Here is a 22,324-nt window from a genome sequence, read left to right as displayed (position 1 = left end):
TTGGCCTACGAACTCCCCTGATATCAATCCCACAGAGCACATGCGGGACACTATGGAAAGGCATATCAGGCATCTGGATACACCAATCACCTCCATACCTGCATTGCTGACTGCATTACACAGCTTGGTTGGCCATACCCCCCGAATGCTTCCAATATCTTGTTGAATCAATGCCATGTCGGATAGCTGCTGTACTGAGGGTAAAAGGAGGACCTACGAAGTAGTAGGTAGGCGGTAATAATTCAGTGATCACTCAGTGTATATGTCTATGCTTTTGAAAAAACTTCTTAATGAGTCACTTAATATTTTTATTTCAAGAGAAAAAAAAATGCTTTACATATCACTGATTAAACAACAAAAACAAGATCAAAACTGTAACCAAATGGTTTCTAATTATGTTTAAAATTGGTGTCCTTGTTTCTCAAATACATTAAAGGATTCTTTAAATGCATATGTTTAATTTTAGAAAACTGATCATAATGAATAAATAAAGATAAATTTTCTGTTTGTATTTTGGGACAGTACATAAGGTCAAAGGAGTTTACAAGTTAGAGAGAACAGAAGAACATCAACATATATAACAGTCACATGAGCTACAACCATCATCAACTCAAACACATACTACTGTAACCTTATATTTGAACACTCTGCTATGGCAACTGTTTGGACCTTTTTTTTTTATGTCTACAGATTTAGATTTGCAGCTGCATAATTTTTCTTGAAAATAAACCCATAGAAAAAGAAAAAACAAATCTGGAGACCTCATGTCACTTAGTGAGTGTGCAAGAACATACATTTGCTGTAGAATAACATGCTTGAACACCATCGTGTAGAAAACAGAGGCTTTCCCTGTAGTGTGGTGGTAAGCATATTCCTTAAACTGCAAGGTAACTCTATGGCATAATTGTGGTCTCATCAAAAGAAATGCGAAACTAGTTTTTCCGAGCAAACCCCCTCCCACAAAACCTAAAAATAATGACAACTGTGGCAATTAACATTGTCATTTAGCTTAAAAATTGTCAAAAGTTCAAATGATTTAATTAGAAAATTTTTCATTCTTGCTAATCTTTTGGACAGCCTTAGTATATTCCATGCTTTTGTCAGGATCATCATTATTTAGGACTTTATATAATTTTTAAAAAGACTTAAGACATAAATATGTAAACTATTAATTTATGTCTTGAGTCTTTTTAAAAATTCTTATAACAGAAGTTTGTGATGATATCAGCTCAAATTTCAGCTTTTGGGTTCACTTTTGAGGACTGTTCTGGGAAGCTTCATCAACTCACCTGGCATTTTCTGACAGAATGTGGTCTGCCTCTTCTAGGAGTTTATAATACTCCCAACAGTCTCAGATCTCTTAAATGCTTGGCAAATTGTTGATTTTGATGGTGGAGTAAGGTCAAAATGTTTTGTTCCATTCTGTTTATAGATGAGTCACACTACCAAGTTTGTAAGACGGCCTCCGTAGCCGAGTGGGCAGGAGCGGGAGTGCAGTAGCACATGCTCTTTGAGTAGACCGGGGTTCAAGCCCCTGATTGCTGAATACGGTCGATCTGCCAACCCGCACTGGACCAGCGTGGCAGATTATGGTCCATTTCCCTCAGCATGAATTGTTGAGGAGGCTTCCACCCTGCAGTGGGTTGATAATGGCTGCACTTTACTTTTTTTTTTTTTTACCAAGTTTGTAAAATGTTTCTGTTACCATTCTTTCTTCTTTGTCCAATTGCTGCATCATCCAAACAAATTTTAAAAGATTGCTGGGGATAAAAAAAAAAAAAAAAGCTGCTAAGAAATTTTTAAAGTGTAATGTAGCTTATTGTTCACCCATTTATATTAATCATTATTGCATATTAGAAATATTTTTAAGTATGCTTAATACTTTTCTGGACCTACTTAAAATCCCTTCAAATTCTTTAAGTTCATAGGTTGAGAAACTGATTTAAATGATGCAGGATTCAGTAACACCTTTGAGTTAAAAAGACATATAACTACATACCTTTCTAACTTAATGGGCCTTGAAGGGAAGAATGTATAGATGTTATATTTTCAGAAAACTTCCCCATGTGTAAAACAACCAGTATGATTGAGCATTTATAGCAATTGCTGATATTTTTACTCAGTAACTCCTTTACTAAGATTATTTTCTAGAAACAAAAGAATTCTTTATTCTTTTTAGCTTTTGCTATTAATTCTCAATTTTTAATCTACAGTGTTTTATTTATGAAATACTATGCACAGCATGGAGTTAGAGTGTATTATTTCAATATGAAATATAACTTACATGAAGTATGCAATCTTACAAGCAAAAATGAATCAAAGTATTTATAATTTTATTGATGAATGCTTAACAGATAAAAAAATCTGAATAAGAAATATGCGCATGCCAACCATTTAATAACTTATTAAATGGTTAGTTTATAGATGCTTCCTGTTCAAATTTATATGCTGCTACAAATGCATGATTCATTATTAACTGAGTGTTGTTGTCTAGCTAACACAACATTAAAGTTGTAAACCTCCTGAGAAACTTCCCTGAAGTATAAAAAGAAACTTGTTTAAGCAGAGCACGTATAAGTACTAAAATATGATAATTACAGTATATTTTAGCAACACCAATAAGAAAACTAGGACAACATTCCAGCATCAAATTATTTATTTCTCTGTCAATCATGCTCTTCAAGGTTAAACAAAATAAAGTATTTTATTTTTTATTTTAACAAATCTATTTACATGATACTGAAACCAGAAATGACAACTTTATGGTATACAGTCAGTCCTCGTATAGCACGATAGTTGTGTTCCTAGAAACCCTCGTGCAATGCAAAATCGTGCAATATAAACAACAGGCCCTATGGGAAAAATAGGGTTAGGTGCCGACCACCAAAGATTGAACACACATTGGTAACCAAAACATTACCAAACACAATAAATAGTCGTAATAAAATACTGACGTATTTTATTACGACTATTACGTAATAAAATATTGCTAATGTTTTTGCTTCTATTGTAAGAAAACTTGTTTTTGTTTGATTTTCTATCCCAAGAGATGACAGTCGTTCCATCTCTTCCAATTCTTTGTCTTAATCTAATGGATTTTAATTACACTGAGTTGTTCCTGCTATGAATGTTGTTTTTATTTTCTCTGCATTCTTTGTAATTCTCGGCGTTGCCTCATTTAGGTCTGTAGCATGTGCAATATCACATGGTCTTTCATTTCGCTCAAAGCGTTTCACAATTTCATATTTTTTCTCTATCGACAGAGGCAGACTGGCCATAAGCCTTACCGGGGAAACCCTGGTGGGCCAGAGGCCGGTGTGATTTTGGCCATAAACCATAGTACGAGGCCACTATAAATTTTCCCGGGTAAGAATTTTTGACCCAGTCCGCCTCTGTTTATTGATATTGCTTTTCTTTTTTTCTCTGAATCTGTAGTATCTTCACCAGGACGCTTCCTTTTCACACCTTTTAAGTATTTTACTCATTTTTAGGGAATAATGCCCTATTACAAAACGAGGAGGCACGCTTGATACACAAACAAAGCTGCGTGTGTGTAGCAACTGAATAAACAACACCATAAAGGCAGAGATCTATTAACACCTCACATTTTACTAAAGCACATTTCTACGGGTTACTACCATAAAACAATAAAAACAATTTCCAGTTGCATTTCTGCTAGTAGAATCTGTTATAAACTGGTAGTAAACTCGATCTAATTGCATTTGCGATTATACCGATAGCTGGAATTGTATTGGTTTTTACGTTATTATGGTGAAACGTGTTTCCCCTTCACTGATATAAAAAACATAAATACATTTTCAGAATCTTCTCTTCATTCCTATTGTGTTGCATTCGGTTGGGGTGATTCCGTGTTCGACTGCCATTTCTTGTAAAAACAAAGGCGAATCGTGCATAAGCGAATTCGGTTCGTGTTATATAAAGATATCGTTCCCCTATTTATAAATCGTGTATGATCGAATTCGTGTAGTGTAAACACGTATTATACGAGGACTGACTGTACAATATCTACAACATATAATTATCAGAATAAAACCCTATTTTACAAAATTTATAAGCCCACAAAAAGTTGTAAACCTGTCTGTCATTATTCTCATCCTGTATACACATATATCAATGTGAACCATATTCATCATCAATGAAGCTATTCCTTCTCACTCAGCACTTTCCAAGCTGCAGTTTTCTGATCTTACTATCATCCAATGGAATTGATCTACAGCATATTTTGCAAATCATTCAATATAACAATCTACTGTGCTGTCTATGAGGCATGACTAATTCAATTTGTCTCTGAAAGGGTTACTTATCACGATATCAACAACAATATTCCATCATAATCATATCTTTCATTCTTTGGGGTACATATTTCCAGTTTTAAACACTGAGAAGACTTGTAGAAATATCTGTAGTAAGATCTCCACTCTCCGTCTTGTTCACATTCTGTTTCTGCTGCATGCCTTTTCTACAGATACTTCTATGGGCACCATTCTTCTTTCTTCTTAACTGGCTTCTATAATTCCTTCTCTCTCTTCCAAATCAGTCAGCATTCTTTTACTATCCAACTTCAAATTCACAGAATCAACTTTTCTTCTTCCTCATTTATCATCTGTTTTCTGAAATAACCTTCCTTCACACATATTTCGTGAAAATTCTATCTACAGATGTCTAATTGTCAACAAGTAATTTCTTTTATCTTCTCAACCTTCAGCCCATGCACAATACTAAGTACTATAGATTCTAATACCTTTTTTATGGTTTTCATAAAAAAACAAAAAAACCTAAAGTAGACTGTGTGTGTTTCATTTAATAGCAAGAATAAGTGTAAGAAGCAAAAAAAATTGCCCAAAAATGATGAACAGAGCAAAAAAAAAAATACTTACAACACAAGGCATTATAAGCAAATTCTTTACAATCTGTTCAGAATAGTGCATCTCACCTTTTTATGTGGAGGCACATCTAATTAGTACCTGTTCACAGTATTTTCAAGGTATGATTTCATCCTGCACAACAGCATGTTGGTTTCACTACTTGTCACATGTTTGAAGAGGTTTGGGTTTTAGTCATGCTGGAGATTGAAGGAATTCTTCAAGATAAATCCCAGGTGGAGGGGAAAAGAGCTTTCCCCATGAGTTATTCTGAGTGTTTTCAGCCTGAATAACAAGCAAATCAGCCTGAAAACACAATTATACATTTCCCCAATATGGTCCAATAAGACACTGATGCACCATAAAAAAATCAAAAACGAGAAAAACAAAATGTAATGTCATTTCCTGCTTATTAAATTTTACATGTTTAACTCATAAATAAGCCACACTTAAGTCATGCTTTCAATTTATTTGTTAAACCTTTATGATATTATAGCTTAAAGACACTAGTGTAGAAAAACTATATTTTTCTTTCTGATATCTTAAAAAATATATATATTTTACATTTCTAGTTTTTGCATTTGCCTTTCAGGTGATAAAATCTTCTAATAAAGACATTTCATCGCAGTTTTCTTTATTGTAATCCACATCACATACCTGTAGAATGTATAATGCAATTCAAAGGAAAGGGATATATCATTCTTTATAATGAACTTCCTTTATAAAGAAATATAATTATTATGTAATAGAAACACTGTTCTATGTTGTCCATCATAGTGTTCAGCCACGGGCAGATCCAAGCACACAACTCAACTACCACATCTCCTTATCTCCCTATCTTCAGCCCTCCTCTTCATTGCCTTATATCCACCATTTATTTTCAAGTCATCAATCACAGTTTTCCTCAATCTCCAGCTGGGCTTCTCCCCAACTTTACATACATGACAAATAATAATTCATTCAATTTAGAATAATTACTTTCAATTAAATTTGTATACATCAGATATTCCAAAATGTCTGAGCTGTCTGGCATTGATAATTTTAATTGAAAGTAGTAATTCTACTTTCTAAAGTAGTTATTCCACAGAAAAAATACATATGAGCAGATGCATTTTTCCTGCCCAGCATCTTAAAATAAACTGGTGAAAGGGAAAATTAATCATTCCACATACTGGGTACAAGGGGTTCAATTATAAAACACTGGGGGTAGTGTGATGTCTCTCCTTTCTTGTTTACCTATCAGGGAACCAATTATCTTTAAGTGATGACAGAGCAAGAACATAAAATGCCAAGTCATCACTTAAAGATAATTCATTGGGAAAGGTTCATGGAATGATATAATACCACTTCCAAATTCAAAGGAATAATAATAATAATAATAATAATTAAAAAAAAAAAAAAATGGTTGATTCTACGTAGATACCATGCTGCAGATGTAAGATTAATAAATTGGAATGGTTTTCAGGTGCATTTGCATATAATTAAAAAACAAGATATCCAAGCTTAACTATATGCAGGAATAAGGTTGAGAAAACATAAGAACTGGTATTAGAGAAACTGTCTTACCTGTTTAAAAAAAAATGGCTGCAAGGAATGTAATGCAATCACATAAGCAAACATGTTTTAAAAGAAAATAACAAATAAGATAAACAGGAAAATACATGTGGGGAGATGCATTTTTACTGCCCACTAGCTTAAAATAAAATGGTGGAAGAGAAAATTTGACACAATAGATTTGGAAGACTAATAAAATTGGGCAAAGACCAGTTGACCAACCAGGTCTTTAAAACTGAAATTAACTTAAGCCTTGTTTAAGTTAATTTTAAAGTGACAATTAACACTTACCTTATAAATATGGAACTCTGAAATATAATTATAATAACTGATGAATATTGCTGATGAACATATACAAAGCAATATACAACTGATATACAACTGATGAACATATACAAAGCAATATGAAAAAAAAAAAAAGCAGAAAATGAGCGAAGAAACAAATAAATAATGAAGACAGAAGTAAAAATGATGGAAGTATCTATGTATCTAAATATTTTGAAAAATATTAAGTACAGGGCAAATACAGTCAAAGTTATAAGCCATTAAATAATAAATTTAGACCAGTGCCACCTGACCAGGCCAACAAAGTTGTGAAATATCCCTAAAATGATACAATAAACCAGCCACAAAAGAAAAACAGATATAGGACAAAAAAAAGCAAGGGGAAAAAAATAGATTTGCATCCATTTTGAACATAATGCAAATTACCAAAATGGACAGAAATGCCAGTCCACTGAAGCAATAAAATCACATCATGGAGGCTTTAATGCAGTAACTGTAAAAACACAAAAGCTTTTTGGCAGCAGTCTGGTCTTAGTGGTGAGTGTGAATGCCTGTCGCTGTTCATTGTGGTAATTTGCATCATGTTTGAAATGCAGTAATGTTCATGGCTGTTGTATCCAGGGTCCCTTTGACGAGATTGGATGCAACAGCTGTCTATTTTTTGTTCCTTGCTTTGTTTCGCCTATATCTATTTTTCTTTTATCATTTTAGTGATATTTCACACTTTTTTGGCCTTGGTCAGGTGGTGCCAGTCTAAATTTATTATTTATTGGCTTAAAATATATACTTTGGCTGTATTTGCCCCATACTTTTGGATACATATTCCTTCTATTTCTACTTCTGTCTTCTTCATTATTTATTTGTTTCTTCACTTATATTCCCCTCCCTCCATATTGCTTCTATATATTATGCAATGTGCTGTTGGATATTGCTTATGCAGCCACTTACGTTCATGATAATTTCTTCATTTATTTATTTATAATTAAACATTATTTTTATACTTATATATATATATATGGAATAAATACCTGAATAATATTGATATCATATTTGGAAAATCCTTTTGCCAAAAGTGACTCTTGAACTTTATTTATTCCATTTGGAATTTTTGTCATCAGTTGCCAGAACTGGACATTCAATTCAACATCTGCAATGGTGCTAAAAGAAGGAAATAGGATATTTTAATCTAAACAGCATATTCTATTTACAGCCTGTAGATTAAGCATTGCAGTTCTTGACTGTTCATACGAACAATCAGTTCACAAGAATTTGAACAGGAATTGCTAAATAAGTGGTTTGTTCAAATTCAAACATTCAAATTCTAGCATATATCTCTTTCTCAGGGAATATAAAGTTTTATTGGATATATATTTAAGCTAGCTTTTTTTAAGTTTGAAAATAAAATGCAAAACATGAAAGAGATTAAAAAATTACACGTATCAGACAGCCATCTTGTCAACAACTACAGGGCCTTGGTAACAGAAAAATTCAAGGGACATAGCATTTCAATAGTCCCTAAACCTCACAATATGGCCCTGTGCTATGACAATCAACCTAGTCATGAAATACTTAAGTTGAAAACTGAGAAACCAAAGAGACAGTATTGGAATAAACCAATAAATATTTATAATAATGAAAAAAGAAGACCCACTTATCAAGAAATTCAGAACAGGAAATAATCCTCAAATTGTGGTGCAGGGAATGGAGAAGCTCAAGACGATGCTGATTTGTAACTGTCATGGATCTCAACATTAGCAAAATAATTTTGTCTCTATTGAAGTTAAAACCAGATGGATGATATGAGCAGATTTCCAAAATAGCACTGAACAAAATGCCAAAATTGTCAAGACATCTTTGGTCTCTTCTACCAGTAGCTAGGAAACACTCACAAAACATAATATCAATTCTCTCTCTCCACTAAAATAGAGAATTGATATGAAAATTGATTGAATTAAGAGAGAACTGATAAGAGATTAAGGAGAAAAATGTTAAATTTTATAGATTATATGAACTAAGAACTAACAAAATACTGTAAAAATCTATATGACCGGATACTTCTCCATAACTGGGAATTTATTTTGCACTATTTTGTACTGCAATGTGCAAGTGTTTCCTAGGTACTGGTAGAAGAGACCAAAGATATCCTGACAAGTTAGCAGGCATTTCTTTCACTGCTATTTTATGAATCCATACATTATCTATGCATAATCATAATATGGACAAAACTGTTATACCAGAATTTGCGCTGTTTGGAATATGCCCCAGTAATCACATGCTTGTTTTGAGGAATATGTCGATATACCATTTGTCACCATTATGAGACCCATAATAATCTTGGTTTAGCCTTGTCTTTGCCAATATTAGTTCTGCCCCCCCCCCCAATACCTACACAACCTAATTTAAAAATCTAGATAGCATTTCTAGATAAAAATATCTAGATTGGGTCCAAGCAATCCCTGAGGGAACTCCACTTCTAATTCTAGACTATTCTGAAGAGTAACCATTAATCACAATCCTTTGTCTCTTATTGTTTAATCCATCCTGTAATCCAGATAAGGATCTTAATAGTAATCTCTTCAGCAGGAACAAGTCAATGTTTGAATTCCTGAGATTTCCACTCATTTAAATTTAAAAGATTAAACTAACTACTATATTTACCATATAATTTAGAATATTAATATTAATTTGCATAAATACTATGTAAATTTATTAATTATATATAGTATTTATGCATAGAAATACAATGGAGAAAATTTTAAGCATGTGAATTTCTCATTATTTTGCATGCTTCTTTTATATATGGTGACTACTTCACTTTTCATAATCGTATTACCTGATTTTTTTTTAAATCACTCCATGGTAAAGAAACATTAGAAATATGACATATTTCATATGCTATGTTTCTGATATGCCTTAAAAATATAAACCAGCAAAATCATTTAAAATAATAATAAATTTAGATAACATAAATTTTTTCTATAATAATGTAAACTTTAAGTTATTAAAAACTTATTTAAAAAATAAAACTGTACTATTTATGATAAGATGCTAGATATTTCTATACATGCCCATTCTTTCTCAAACAAGTCAGTTTTTTAAATTTGAAAAATTTTAAATTCAGGAATCTGAGGATTTATTTATATCTGTTTTTGGAACAATATGAAATAAAATATGATTTGAAATTTGAAAAATGATAATCACCTAACAATGACTGCAAAAAAGTGGCAATGAACTTCGCTCAGTTTTAATCTTCTGTCAAGATCATGTAAAAGAATACCCTAAAATAAAATAAAACAATTTATTATGTAAAACAATATGATTATAAACAAAAGATAAGTATATTTTGAATGCAACATTATAGTGTGGTTATAATTAAATCATGTAATTTCGGCATGGATAATAGAAATGAAATGGCTATGAAAGGCAGGAAAAAAATTAGTTCCAAAAAGTGGCATCAGAATAGAAATGGATTTGTGTGCAATTTTAGGAAGGATGTAGAGCTGCTAGAGTGGATACAGGGAAGGGCAACAAGATTGGTGAGAACAAAGTGGTGCTCTTACCAAGAAAGGCTTCAGTTATGCAAATTGCAATGTCTGGAGAAGAGATCTGACTGAGATGTTTAAGGCGTTTAATGGATTGAGCAAACTCAATGCTGATGGGATTCTTCCTCTTGCTCAGACTGTGCACATGAGAAGGCATAAATTTAAATTGAGGAAAGATGGTTCCAGAATAGATGTGTGGAAGTTTGCCTTTAGCCAACTTTAGCCATTTGATTGCTGGAACAAACTTCCATCTGACATTGTGGAAGAAGAAAGTTTTTTTTTTTTTTTTTTTGGTTGATGCATAATTATGCTTGCTTTCTTGCATCATCTGCCAATATTAATACTAAATCAACACAGAATAATTCTGAAAAGGGCATAAAAAGCAGATGTAATGAAGCAGGCACAGAAAGTCAAGTATGAATGACATTTTCAGACTTTCTTACAAATTACTGATAACCAATTAATGCATATCACATGCTGCAGCATATTAAATTACACACATCATAGAATTCAATAAATTCTGTTTTCAAGTTCTTTGCTTTGTTTGTTGGAAATTTTTATTTCTAATTTTTATTTCTATTTTTATTTCTATTTTTATTCATTCAGTTCAATTACATAGTAATGGCTAATGCAAAATCTTCATGATCCATGACCAAGATGAAGCTGACTATTGCATACCATGCTAACTATGATCAATTACTACACCACAGCCGCATCACTCATAGGTCACAAACAAATTCTCTTAAAAAAGAAACTCATAATTTACCTAACATTCTTTTAACAACAAATGCAACTGTAATACACAACAAACTACCTGATAATCAATAACAATGGTGAGTTAAACTCTGCCTGAGCTATAATACTGCTTACAAAAAAGACAAGCATTGAAATTAAGACCTTAAAAGATAAATCTTTATTACAAAAATCAAACATACCTGCCAAAATACATGATATACGAAGTTCAGGTATATTTTTTACCCTAATGTTGTACACATGTGGTCATTATACTTAGGCTGAACATTAGCAAAGCTGCTTACACATATTGCAAAATTGATCAGGTCAAAATTGTTAAAAAAAAAATAATAAATAAATAAAAAAATATCAATAATAACATTCAAAACAAAAAAAAAAAAACCTCAAACTTGGCAAAAACTGAATTTATTATGAAACCAGAAAACACATCTGATTATCAAAAACTTTCAACTAAACTGGAAAAGCTATCAGGTATACAATCAGGTTATTAAAAAGAGAGGAATCATGCAGTGTTGATTATTCTATTTCCTATCTATCTATTATTCTATTACCACCACAACAGCAATTCATTGGCTGTGCTTTAAGAGTACTGCTACCTAAAGGAGTGAGAGGCAGACTGCTTTCATCAAATTCAGTTTGAAATGAGATTTTTTTTTCTGTAGTCTATGGCAGAGGAGAGTGCCACTAGAGGAGTTCTGATTATATTGCTATGTGCATGAATGTAGTAAAAAATCAGCATGAACAGTTCCATGACAACTCAACATTCCATGGCCAACTATTGTAAAATGCTATTGCTTCAGTGTTGCCATACAGGATTCACATGGTGGAGCCACCAACACCATATGATTTCTAGCTTGGACCACAATTATTTTTAAGATAGATAGGACACCACTCCATACTACTCACCCAGTGACTTGCGAGACATTTCCTAATGACCACTTAATTTAGTTCTGTTACCTAACTGATTATCCACAATTATCTTCCTACACGATCCACATGATCTCTGATTGTAGGGTTATGTGATTGTCATGTTCCTTGATAAACTCAGGGACAGAATTTATCAAGAATGAATATTATACTGGTACAATGCTAAGCTTCTTGGCTGTGAATTTTGATATAAACATCTGTTCAAACCTTTTTTGATGATTGACGTATGGTTTTCAAAAAGAAAAAAAAAAAGTGACACAAAATGATGCAAAAATATAATTAAGCTGTTATCACTTCACTCCAACTGATATATTTATAAAAGTAGTTTGAAAAGTGTAGGGTTTCAAAATTAAGATATCAAAGAAAATTACTTACTGTATAACAGATTCCTGAGAATGAATTTTCTTTGAGATTTAAAACTGTGATATCCTGCAAATTATGAAACTAGTGTTACATAAATAAATAAATATCAATCATATAAAAAAACATAATGTAATGTTTTCATACTTTAGTAAAAAAATTACTTGAGAAAGCAAGAAAGTAACATTAATTTTAGAATGTGTTTTGAAAAGAAAAACCTGATTATCTTCCAGCATATCAAATCATTGAAATATTATATTTTGAATAATAAGCTCTATCACTGGCAGTAAAAAGTAAAATATTAGGGTTACATATCAATGTAAATCCCCCACACAGGTTTCCAAACTTTGTTACTTGCATAACTGGAGGTTTTTCTTTCAAAAATAGTTCTTTACATCCGCAAACTAATTCAAAACAAAAAAAAAAAAAAAAAACTCAAACTTGGCAAAACTGAATTTATTCAGTTTTTTGCCAAGTTCAAAGGTGCACAACAACTAGTGTTGTTGTGCACCTTTGAACCTTTTCATTAATCTTTAGAGAAATAAGGCTTACAGGCCTACATTGTGTTCAAGATGTAGTCTGACCACTGATTTGTACAGTGGGATAATTATTTATTTATTTTTTAAATCTCTGCTGGCAAGGTTCTGTATATCACTTTAAAACCAAATGTGCTGTCCTAGCAGCATTTCAAGGAAGCAATGCTTATACAGCAACTGCATTAAAAGAAAAAGTTTGTCGCATTAGCAGTAGTAAAGGCACATGATGCAAGAAAGCAAGCTTATATAGTATCAGCCAAAAAAAAAAAAAAAACTTCCCATTTCACCCATCCACTCGCTCCAAATGTTTGTCTAGTTCTGCCATGAATCTATTAAAGCTATCAACTTCTACGACAGATGGAAGTTTGTTCCAGCAATCAACCACATGCTGGCTAAAGGCAAACTTACGGACATCTATCCTACAACTGTCTTTCCTCAATTTGAAATTATGCCCTCTCAGGTGATTATTCTGAGCAAGAGGAAGAATCCCATCAGCATTGAGCATGCTCAAACCATTCAAGGCTTTATACACCTCAATCAGATCACCTTGCAGGTGCCTAGTCTCCAGTGCTGTAATTTGCAAAACTTAAGCCTTTCTTTGTAAGAGCAACTCTTTGTTCCATTCACTAATCTTGTTGCCCTTCTCTGCACTCGCTCCAGCAGCTCTACATCCTTCCTAAAATGAGGCCTCCAGACCTGTATACATTACTCAAGGTGTGGCCTGACCATTGCCTTATACAAGGGATTAATCACTTCCTTATCCCTGCTAGAAAAATTCCTGACATCACTGACAAGACACCATGAGCTACTCTTGCAGACAGTCTCCACTGCTCAGAAAACTCCATATCTGCCTGCACAATTACCCCCAGGTCCTTTTCATTTTCTACCAGAGAGAGTTGATATGTTACTCTGGGGTTACTGCTTCCCATATACAGTACTTTACATTTGTCATTGTTAAACTTCAGTTGCCACATCTCAGCCCATCTGCTCAACTTTTTTTAGATCCTGTTGCAGCAGCGTACTGTCATTAACAACCCTTCCAACCTTTGTATCGTCTGCAAACTTGGACATTAAGCCTGATATACCATCATCAATATCATTAATAAATACAGAAAACAACAATGGACCCAACACTGAACTCTGAGGGACTCCACTAATAACATTAGTCCACGAAGAGCAGTGTCTATTGATTACCACTCTGTCTTCTACCACTCAACCATCCCTTTATCCATAGCAGCAATTTTCCTCCAATGCCACACTACTCCAATTTGTGCAGCAGTCTTCCATGTGCAACAGTATCAAAACCCTTTCTAAGATCCACATATATGATATCAAAGTTATTCCCTGCATCCTGTTCCTTTGTGACCGCATCACAGTATCCAATCAAATTGGTCAGACAAAACTTCCCCTTAACAAAACTATGCTGTGTCCAAGCTATAACTGAAGTCTTGTCTAGATGATCCTGTAGTGCTTCTTTAACCAGTGCCTCCATTAAGTTCCCTGCAAGAGAAGTTAGACTAACAGGTCTGTAATTACTTGTGTCGCCATTTGATCCTCCTTTGTGAATTGGGATCACATTTGCACATCTCCAGTCCGTGGGAACTTCCCCTGAGTCCAAGGAAGCTCTCATAATTATGGCTAAAGGTTTGCATACTTCCTTTGCTGACTCCTTTAATATAACTGGATAGATCCCATCCACTCCAGGTGCCTTTCTTATGTTTATCTTCAACAATTCAACAACCTTTAGATTCTTTTCAATAATGTTTTCAACCTATTATCCCCACATGGGCGTCTCCGTAGCCAGGTGGGAAGGAGCAGCAGTGCGTACCACACGCTTCTTGATTAGACCGGGGTTCGAGCCCGTCACCACCAAATATGGAGGATGCGGAAAGGTCAAGGAATGACCACCGCATATTCCGGAGCAATATGGCCTTAGTTGCTAATGCTCCTAAAAACCAAACAACAACAACAACATCCCCACATGATAATTTAACTTAGAATTAGCAATTCAGAGGTACAGCCTAGCTTTTACTAACAAAAAAGTTAATTGCCATTTTTTTTTTAGACTTAGTTCTGTTCATCTAAGTCTTGTTAAAGTCACTGTGATTATCATGGTTAACAAACTCCGCTCACTTGAATGTTGTTGATGTAGTAGGGTTTTAGGAGCATCAGCAACTAAGGCTGTATTGTTCCATATATACTGTCTGTAAATTGCATGTGTTCTGTGGTTGATTTTCTATTTGCTGGACGAAAAACCTGAAACTATGCTGCCCGAGACCAACTAATTTAGCCACATTGTGAAAAAGACCCATAAAAATTCCTCATGTCATTAATGGGACTCTAACTCAGGTCTTTTCTACCTGAGTGTGGGAAGGACAGTGATTCCACCAACTGTGCTAACCACAAGGGGCACCTTAATGCATCAGCTTATTTTCACTTAAACTTGTAATACCATCATCATTAATGAAAACTGTAAACAAGGGCCCTAGCACAGTACTGAAGGGATTCCTACTGAGCTGCTTGGAGAACTGCTTATTACAACAATTCTTTGTCCATTTATAACTATTCTTCTACCAATTAACCATCCCTTTACTGCTATAGCAACTTACCCACTGACACACTTCTCCAACTTATACATAACACATTAATATAGGACTATATCAAAAGTCCTTCCTAAAATCTAAATAAATTATATCAGTCATTCCTTGCTTCCAGTTCCTTTGTAGTCACATTATAATACCTTACTAGACATTGGTCTATAATTCATGTGTTTACCCAGTAATGCAATGTTTTCTTATATGGCCATTATTAGACATGAATGCATTACATCCATAGCCCTTTTTGCATGCTGTTTTTAATGAACTGGAAAATCAGAAAAATCATTTTGCCTAAAGCACACCTGTACCTTTAATTAATACAGATTAAAATAAGAATTATAAAGAACCAAGTTCCATAATTACAAGTTCCACACTTCATATTTACAATTCTCTTGGCCAGTGTTGTAATCATAAAATTAGCAGAAGGTATACTCTGTGAATGTTATGCAGAGAGTATACTGTGCTTATTAATTGAATTCCCGAGGGTATATGCCGTATACCCGTATATATATATCCAGAAGGCATACGCTATTCACCTAAAAAACATCCAGAGGGTATATTGCATATACCCTCTGGTTTGTACAGCCCTGCTCTTGCCAAATCAAAAATATTTAATGATTACTAGCAGTATTTACTTTTCCAGATGACACCATTACCATCATTCCACCTCTTCTATAATAGTTTTAGAGAGGGGGGGCGGGAACTGTTTTGCATCTTCAAAAAACATCAGTTTATTTATTTATTTATTTTTTTAGTCTCCCATTATATTAATTACAATATATTTTTACTAAATATTAATCAAATGCATACCATGGATATCACATCATGCAAGAGATTTTCTAGGGAAGCATTATTAGAAAGGCAGAGTCCTACAACAGCTAGAGATTCTTGTTCTTTCTTATTTAGTGGCAACTGTCTCCAAAGTTCTACCCATAGAGATTTTCTGCAAGTACAAATGAAAAAAAAAAATGCTTAAAATGTTTACATAAATATTAAATGAGGTGGTTATAACTCAATATAATTCAAAGAGGTGAGATATATTTAACCTGACAACTATCGTGTGCTGTTTGATGATGTTGTAAGCAGATATCTTTTAAGGACATAAAAGGTGATATTGTTGTACACGTTAGAACTAATGACATTAAGAGTACAAGATCTGCAGATTTATTCAACAAGTGTAGGTCAATATTGAAAAAAAGTTGTGAGTTTGAGTTGAATGTGAAAGCATCTGAAATTCTGCCCAGACACGACAGGAGAGAGTATATGATGAGAGCCTTGCCAATCAATTCGGCCCTGGAGAGATTATGCAAGGCTCATGCGGTAGAATTTTTTTCAAAGTGGTCTGTGCTTGTTGACAGGAGAGACTGCTTCTACAGGGATGGGGTACACTTAAACAGAAAGGTTACAAGAATATTTTCTGATGTTATTGAGGCAGTTTTAGGTGGGTCGGAAAACTGCTAGCTTGGGGGGGGGAAACACAGACTAAAAGGTTAACAGTGGCCACCACAGGCAGAGGCAAAAGTGATTCTTGCACTGCTTCTATTAGAATGAGCAGCAGCCTGGAAAGCAAGGTGCTGGAGATTTCCAGGACTGCTGGAAGTTATAGGGGAACAAGTAAATACATGGGCTGTGTTAGAGTAACTAAGAGTAGAAACAGGTGCATGTATACTTGCATATACACCAATGCTAGAAGTATAGTTAATAAATTTGATGAGTTTGAAGTGCTGGTCAAGACATCAAAGGCAGATATTGTTGGGGTATCAGAAACATGTTGTCACACAGATATAATCAGTGCATAATTGGATTCTGCGCTGATTGCAGAATTGGAATTTGCAATTCTGAATCATCCTCATCCACACCTACTCTCATTTTCCTTTTCCCAGTGCATCCAATTGACATTGGTGGACAATGCAATGTTTGGTGTGACATAAGCACTGGGAAAGGGAAAATGAGAGTAGGTGTGTGTTATAGGCGTAATGAATCTGATGAGTATAATGAGCCATTGTGCAGAGAAATAGAGTGGGCCGATAAATCAGAATGTCTTATAATGGGGGATTTTAACTCTCCAAATATTGACTGGAACTTGTGGGCTGGTCAATCGCACACTAGCAAGACTTTTGTGGATTTATTGGATAACTGTTTTCTACAGCAACATGTTCGACAGGCAACCAGAAGGAGTAATACTCTTGATCTGATAATCAGCAGTGATTATTCATGCATTAAGAATTTGCAGATAAAGGAACCACTGAGTGACAGTGATCATAATGTGCTGATGTGGGATTTACTTAAAGATGTACATCCAGGCCTCGCATAACGCAAGTTCGATTAATGCGTGTTTCAGTTAGCGCTATTTGAAAAACTTATACCACTTTTCACTTTACACGATGCAAATTTCCAGTTAACGTGATTTTTTTTTTATGCGATAGTTGAAAAAGATTTGAATCGCACGTTAAATTTTTAATTATTATTATTATTTTTTTTTTATTTGTTGGCGCATTGGCTTCTGTGGCCATAATGCACCTCCCAAAGTTTTTGCATTTTACACTGATCCAAGCCCGAGGCGGGATTCGAACCCACGACCTTTGGGTTGCCAGGCAGGCACTTTACCCACCTGGCTAGCCTGGTCAGCTCGCACGTCGGACGGGCAATAAACAAACGTTTGCCTGCTGCCTGCCTCAGTGTGTTCCATCAACCATTGGAAGAAGACGTGTTACTTGTTTGTCTCCCACTAATAAAGTCAATGCAGACTTGCATTTAAAAATTATAATTTTTAAATGAGCCAGATGAAAATGTTACCACGAAGGAGATAACGGTAAAAGAACTAGATGAAATCTTTCGTATCGCAGAGAACCTCAAACAAAAGGTTTGAGGTACTCTGCGATATTTATTTCACCAGGGCCCAGAGAAGATTGTTGTCGGCTATAGGAAATTGATTGATGAAAAGAGAAAGTCAACACTGTTCAAATATTTCCACAACAGTCATTTCTTAATTGTGTATTTTATGCCAGCGGTTCCTAACCTTTCTCGGTTCATGGCTCCCTCTTAGTAATTTTTTCACGGCATACCTAGAACAAAAGAAATACTTAACAGTTCCGTTTAGTAGTTAGACCCAAAAAGAAATGTTGAAACTGTAAACTACACTAGTAGTTCGCACGGTGTCCGACAGATTGCGTGGAGTATCGCTGTGCTTCCATCCAAAATTTAAAATATTCCACGGCACACAGTTTGGGAACCGCTGTTTTATGCAATAAACATTTAATTCCATAATTATTTTCATTATCTTTTACATGGTATACAGTTAAAAAGTTATTTAAAAGGTATTTTAAAAATTCTTTATAAACATTCCAGAAGGTCAAGGACCAATTATAATTTTTCCTATTGATTATTATATTTGATTAACGCGTTTCCATTTTGCACGACGCGCTCGCAGGACGAATTAATCGCATTAATCAAGGCCAGCCTGTAATTACCATCAAAGGTACAGGGAAAGGCTTTTGCTTTTGTAAAGGTGACTACAGGTCTCAGACAGTTTTTAAGTTCTATACAGTGGGATCAACTGATGATGTTACCAACATTGAATTCTAAATGGGAAGCCTTCAGGGACTTAATCTTGGAGACTAGACTTTTCATTCCAACTAAGAATTACTGTTCAATTAATTCATCTGACAATGGATGTCAGATGAATTAATGAAGCTTCTGGCAGAGAAGAAAAATATATGGGATGCATATAAATTATCAGGAGACACAAGCCTACGGCAGATATAAGCTAGTATGTAATCAAGTCACAAGGGAGGTTAGGCAGGCAAAGGCAGATTAAGAGAAATTTTTGGCAAAAGATGCAAAGAAAAACAGTAAAGAGTAGTTTACTTGTGTAAACTCTAGAAGAAAAGGCATGAATCAGATTGGAGCACTTAACACAGATGTGCTGTATTATTATTATCTCATAGATGGGTTGACTATTGATGATCATGCTGAGGTAGCTGATAAACTGAATGACTATTCTGCATCTACATTCACAGATTAGTTATTCAAGGAGAGGAATGCCAGAAGTTTATCAAACTCTAACAGGGAGCTAAGTGATTTTGTAATAACTGAGAGCAAAGTGGAGGAGAAATTATTGAAGTTAAACATAAGGAAGGCACCTGGGGTGGACGGGATCTATCTAGTTACAGTAAAGGAGACAGCAAAGGATGTAAGCAAACCCTTAGCCATAATTATGAGAGCTTCCTCAAACTCAGGGTAGGTCCCCATGGACTGGAGGTGTGCAAATGTATCACCAATTCACAAAGGGGATTCAAAAGGAGACAAGTAACTATAGACCTGTTAGTTTAACTTGTATTCCGGAGAAAATAATGGAGTCACTGGTTAAAGAAGCATTGCAGGATCATCTAGACAAGGTTGTAGTAATAGTTAAGACAAGCATGGGTTTGTTAAAGGGCAGGGTATGGAGTCTTGTCAAAGATATATAGGAATTTTGCTAGCAGGGACAGAGGTGATTATCCTGTTATACAAGGCAATGGTCAGGCCACACCTAGAGTACTGTGTACAGGTCTGGAAGCTTCATTTTAGGAAGGATGTAGAGTTGCTAGAACAAGTACAAAGAAGAGCAACAAGATTGGTGAGGGGAACAAAGGGGTGCTCTTACCAAGAAAGGCTTAAATTCTGCAAACTGCAGTGCCTGGAGAGTAGGCACATGCGAGGTGAGCTGACTGAGGTGTATAAGGCTGTGAATGGGTTGAGCAAGCTGAATGCTTATGGGATTCTTCCACTTGCTCAGATTACGAGGGGGGCACATTCAAACTGAGGAAAGACAGTTGTAGAATAGGTGTGTGGAAATATGTCTTTAGCCAGTGGGTAGTTGACTGGTGGGACAGACTTCCATTTTTCGTTGTGGAAGTTGATAGTCTAAATAAATTTAAGGCTGAGGTGGACAGGCATTTGGAACGCATGAAGGGGTTTTTTTGGCTGACACTGCACAAGCTTGTTTTCTTGCATCGTAGGCCTCTACTAATGCTAATATGACAGGGATAATCGCCCCCATTTTTAAATGCTTATACTGGGGGGGGGGAGGATTTATAAATATTTCTCACCATTTTTTTTTCTCCTTGTTAATAACAATCTAAGTCTTTTAAGATTAAAAGATTAAGTACAGAAGATGCATTTATTCATGTTTTAAAATTTAATAATCCTTACATTCACCCATTCGAACTTTGACTTTTAGAAGCCAATAACATGATAGCCCATTAATGTTTTTCATTGAATTTTCTTTTCTTTTGACCAACAGTTCTAAAAATTCACTAAAAATAAATTAATCATATTCACATTAGCAGTAGCTCAGTTTAACATAAACATAACACAACTAATCATGTGGGTATTTTTAAATTTCCAACTTTTCAGCAGCTTATAATGCAGCTACTTATGAATATCGATCCTTTTTATTTCTGATAAATAATACAGGAATGATTAACTCACTGGAGACCCAGGAGCTTTAATAATAATTTCCAATCTTTTATAACTGATCTTTAATGGAGTCCAGGTATAATTATACTACCTGCTCCATATGAACAGACTTTTTTCTTTGACTTTTCTGAAGTGGGACTCATAAGAAAAAATATTATCAGAATTAAATCCAGAGACTGTTAGCCACAGACCTTTGGATGTTATCCTATCTCCAAAGAAACTTTCAATTTCTACTTTCAGCTGATATTTCTCCATCTTCAGTCCTGAGTATATCCTGCTGGAATTAGTTATGGATCCCTTGCAAAGCTGCTTCTTGTGGTGGTCATATCTCACCTTTAGAGCCTCATACATATTTTTTATCTATCACCATCCTCCAACCTACACTGATTGGCCCCTTTATTAGGTGCATCTACATAATAGTGAGTAGATCCCTTCTTTAGCCATCAGATCAGCTGGATTCATTGTGGAAGGTCTCAATAAGTTGTCAAAAGCATGCAACAAAGATACTGGCCCATGTTGACTGAATTGCTTCCGACACCTATTCAAATCGGATGGTTGCTGATCTCTACTCTGAACAGCACATCCCATGTCATCCAGCAGGTTTTCAATTGGATTGAGTTCTGGTGACTGGAGAGACTACACAGTAGGCTGAATTTGCTTTCATGTTCCAACATGTTCTATAAATTCTGGCTTTTAACATTATTCTGTTAGAAGAACCCCTTTGCAGATGGATACACTACAGCCATGAAGGGATATGCCTTGTTGGAAACAATTTCCATTAATAGTAATGAATGGGCCTGGTGTACTGGGGTCCATGGTTTTTTAATAACATACACATATAAGTTATAAATCCAGTTTAATGTAAGAATACAAAATATATACTAACAGTAGCTTTCGAGACGCATGTCTCTTCATCAACTGACATTTAAATACAAAAATACAACGGATACAAAAATACAATCCGTTGTATTTAAATGTCAGTTGATGAAGAGACACGCGTCTCGAAAGCTACTGTTAGTATATATTTTGTATTCTTACATTAAACTGGATTTATAACTTATATGTGTATGTTATTAAAAATTTCCATTAAATCTGTGGCATCCAAACATTGCTCAATGTGTACCACAAAAACACTCCAACATCATTAAACAGCTGCCGCCACCATCAGCCTATGTTGTTGACACTGACAGGATGAGTCCATGGATTCATGCTGTTTTTGCCATATTCTAGTCCTCCCATTTGGCATAAAGCATCAGGAATCGGGATTCATTAGACTAGGTAATGTTTTTCCCTCCTAAGTGTAGGTAAAATTACATGAGGCTACCATAACCACATACTCCTGATTTCTGCTGACAGGAGTGGGGCCCAGTTTGGTTGTTGCTTACGATAGCTCTTCTATGGCAAAGTACAAGAGTCATGTGTTCTGA

The 22,324-nt window shown here is 34.7% G+C and overlaps 1 protein-coding gene across 1 annotated transcript in view; it reads right to left on the bottom strand.

Annotated features, from left to right (window-relative positions):
* Positions 1 to 22,324, bottom strand: part of LOC150081371 (uncharacterized) — a 101,026-nt gene that overhangs the window by 1,661 nt on the left and 77,041 nt on the right. The window contains exons 19-22 of the mRNA XM_090380186.1: positions 16,248 to 16,380; positions 12,320 to 12,373; positions 9,924 to 10,000; positions 7,751 to 7,880 (exon numbers count right to left, since the gene is read on the bottom strand). Of these exons, the coding sequence (XP_090236312.1) occupies positions 7,751 to 7,880; positions 9,924 to 10,000; positions 12,320 to 12,373; positions 16,248 to 16,380 (394 nt within the window). The remainder of the gene's footprint in view (positions 1 to 7,750; positions 7,881 to 9,923; positions 10,001 to 12,319; positions 12,374 to 16,247; positions 16,381 to 22,324) is intronic.

The sequence above is a fragment of the Mastigoproctus giganteus genome, chromosome 8 (assembly GCF_048544385.1).
Source record: "Mastigoproctus giganteus isolate SK-2022 chromosome 8, ASM4854438v1, whole genome shotgun sequence".
In the NCBI taxonomy this organism is placed as follows: domain Eukaryota; kingdom Metazoa; phylum Arthropoda; class Arachnida; order Uropygi; family Thelyphonidae; genus Mastigoproctus; species Mastigoproctus giganteus.
This window is presented reverse-complemented; position numbering and strand designations above follow the sequence as displayed.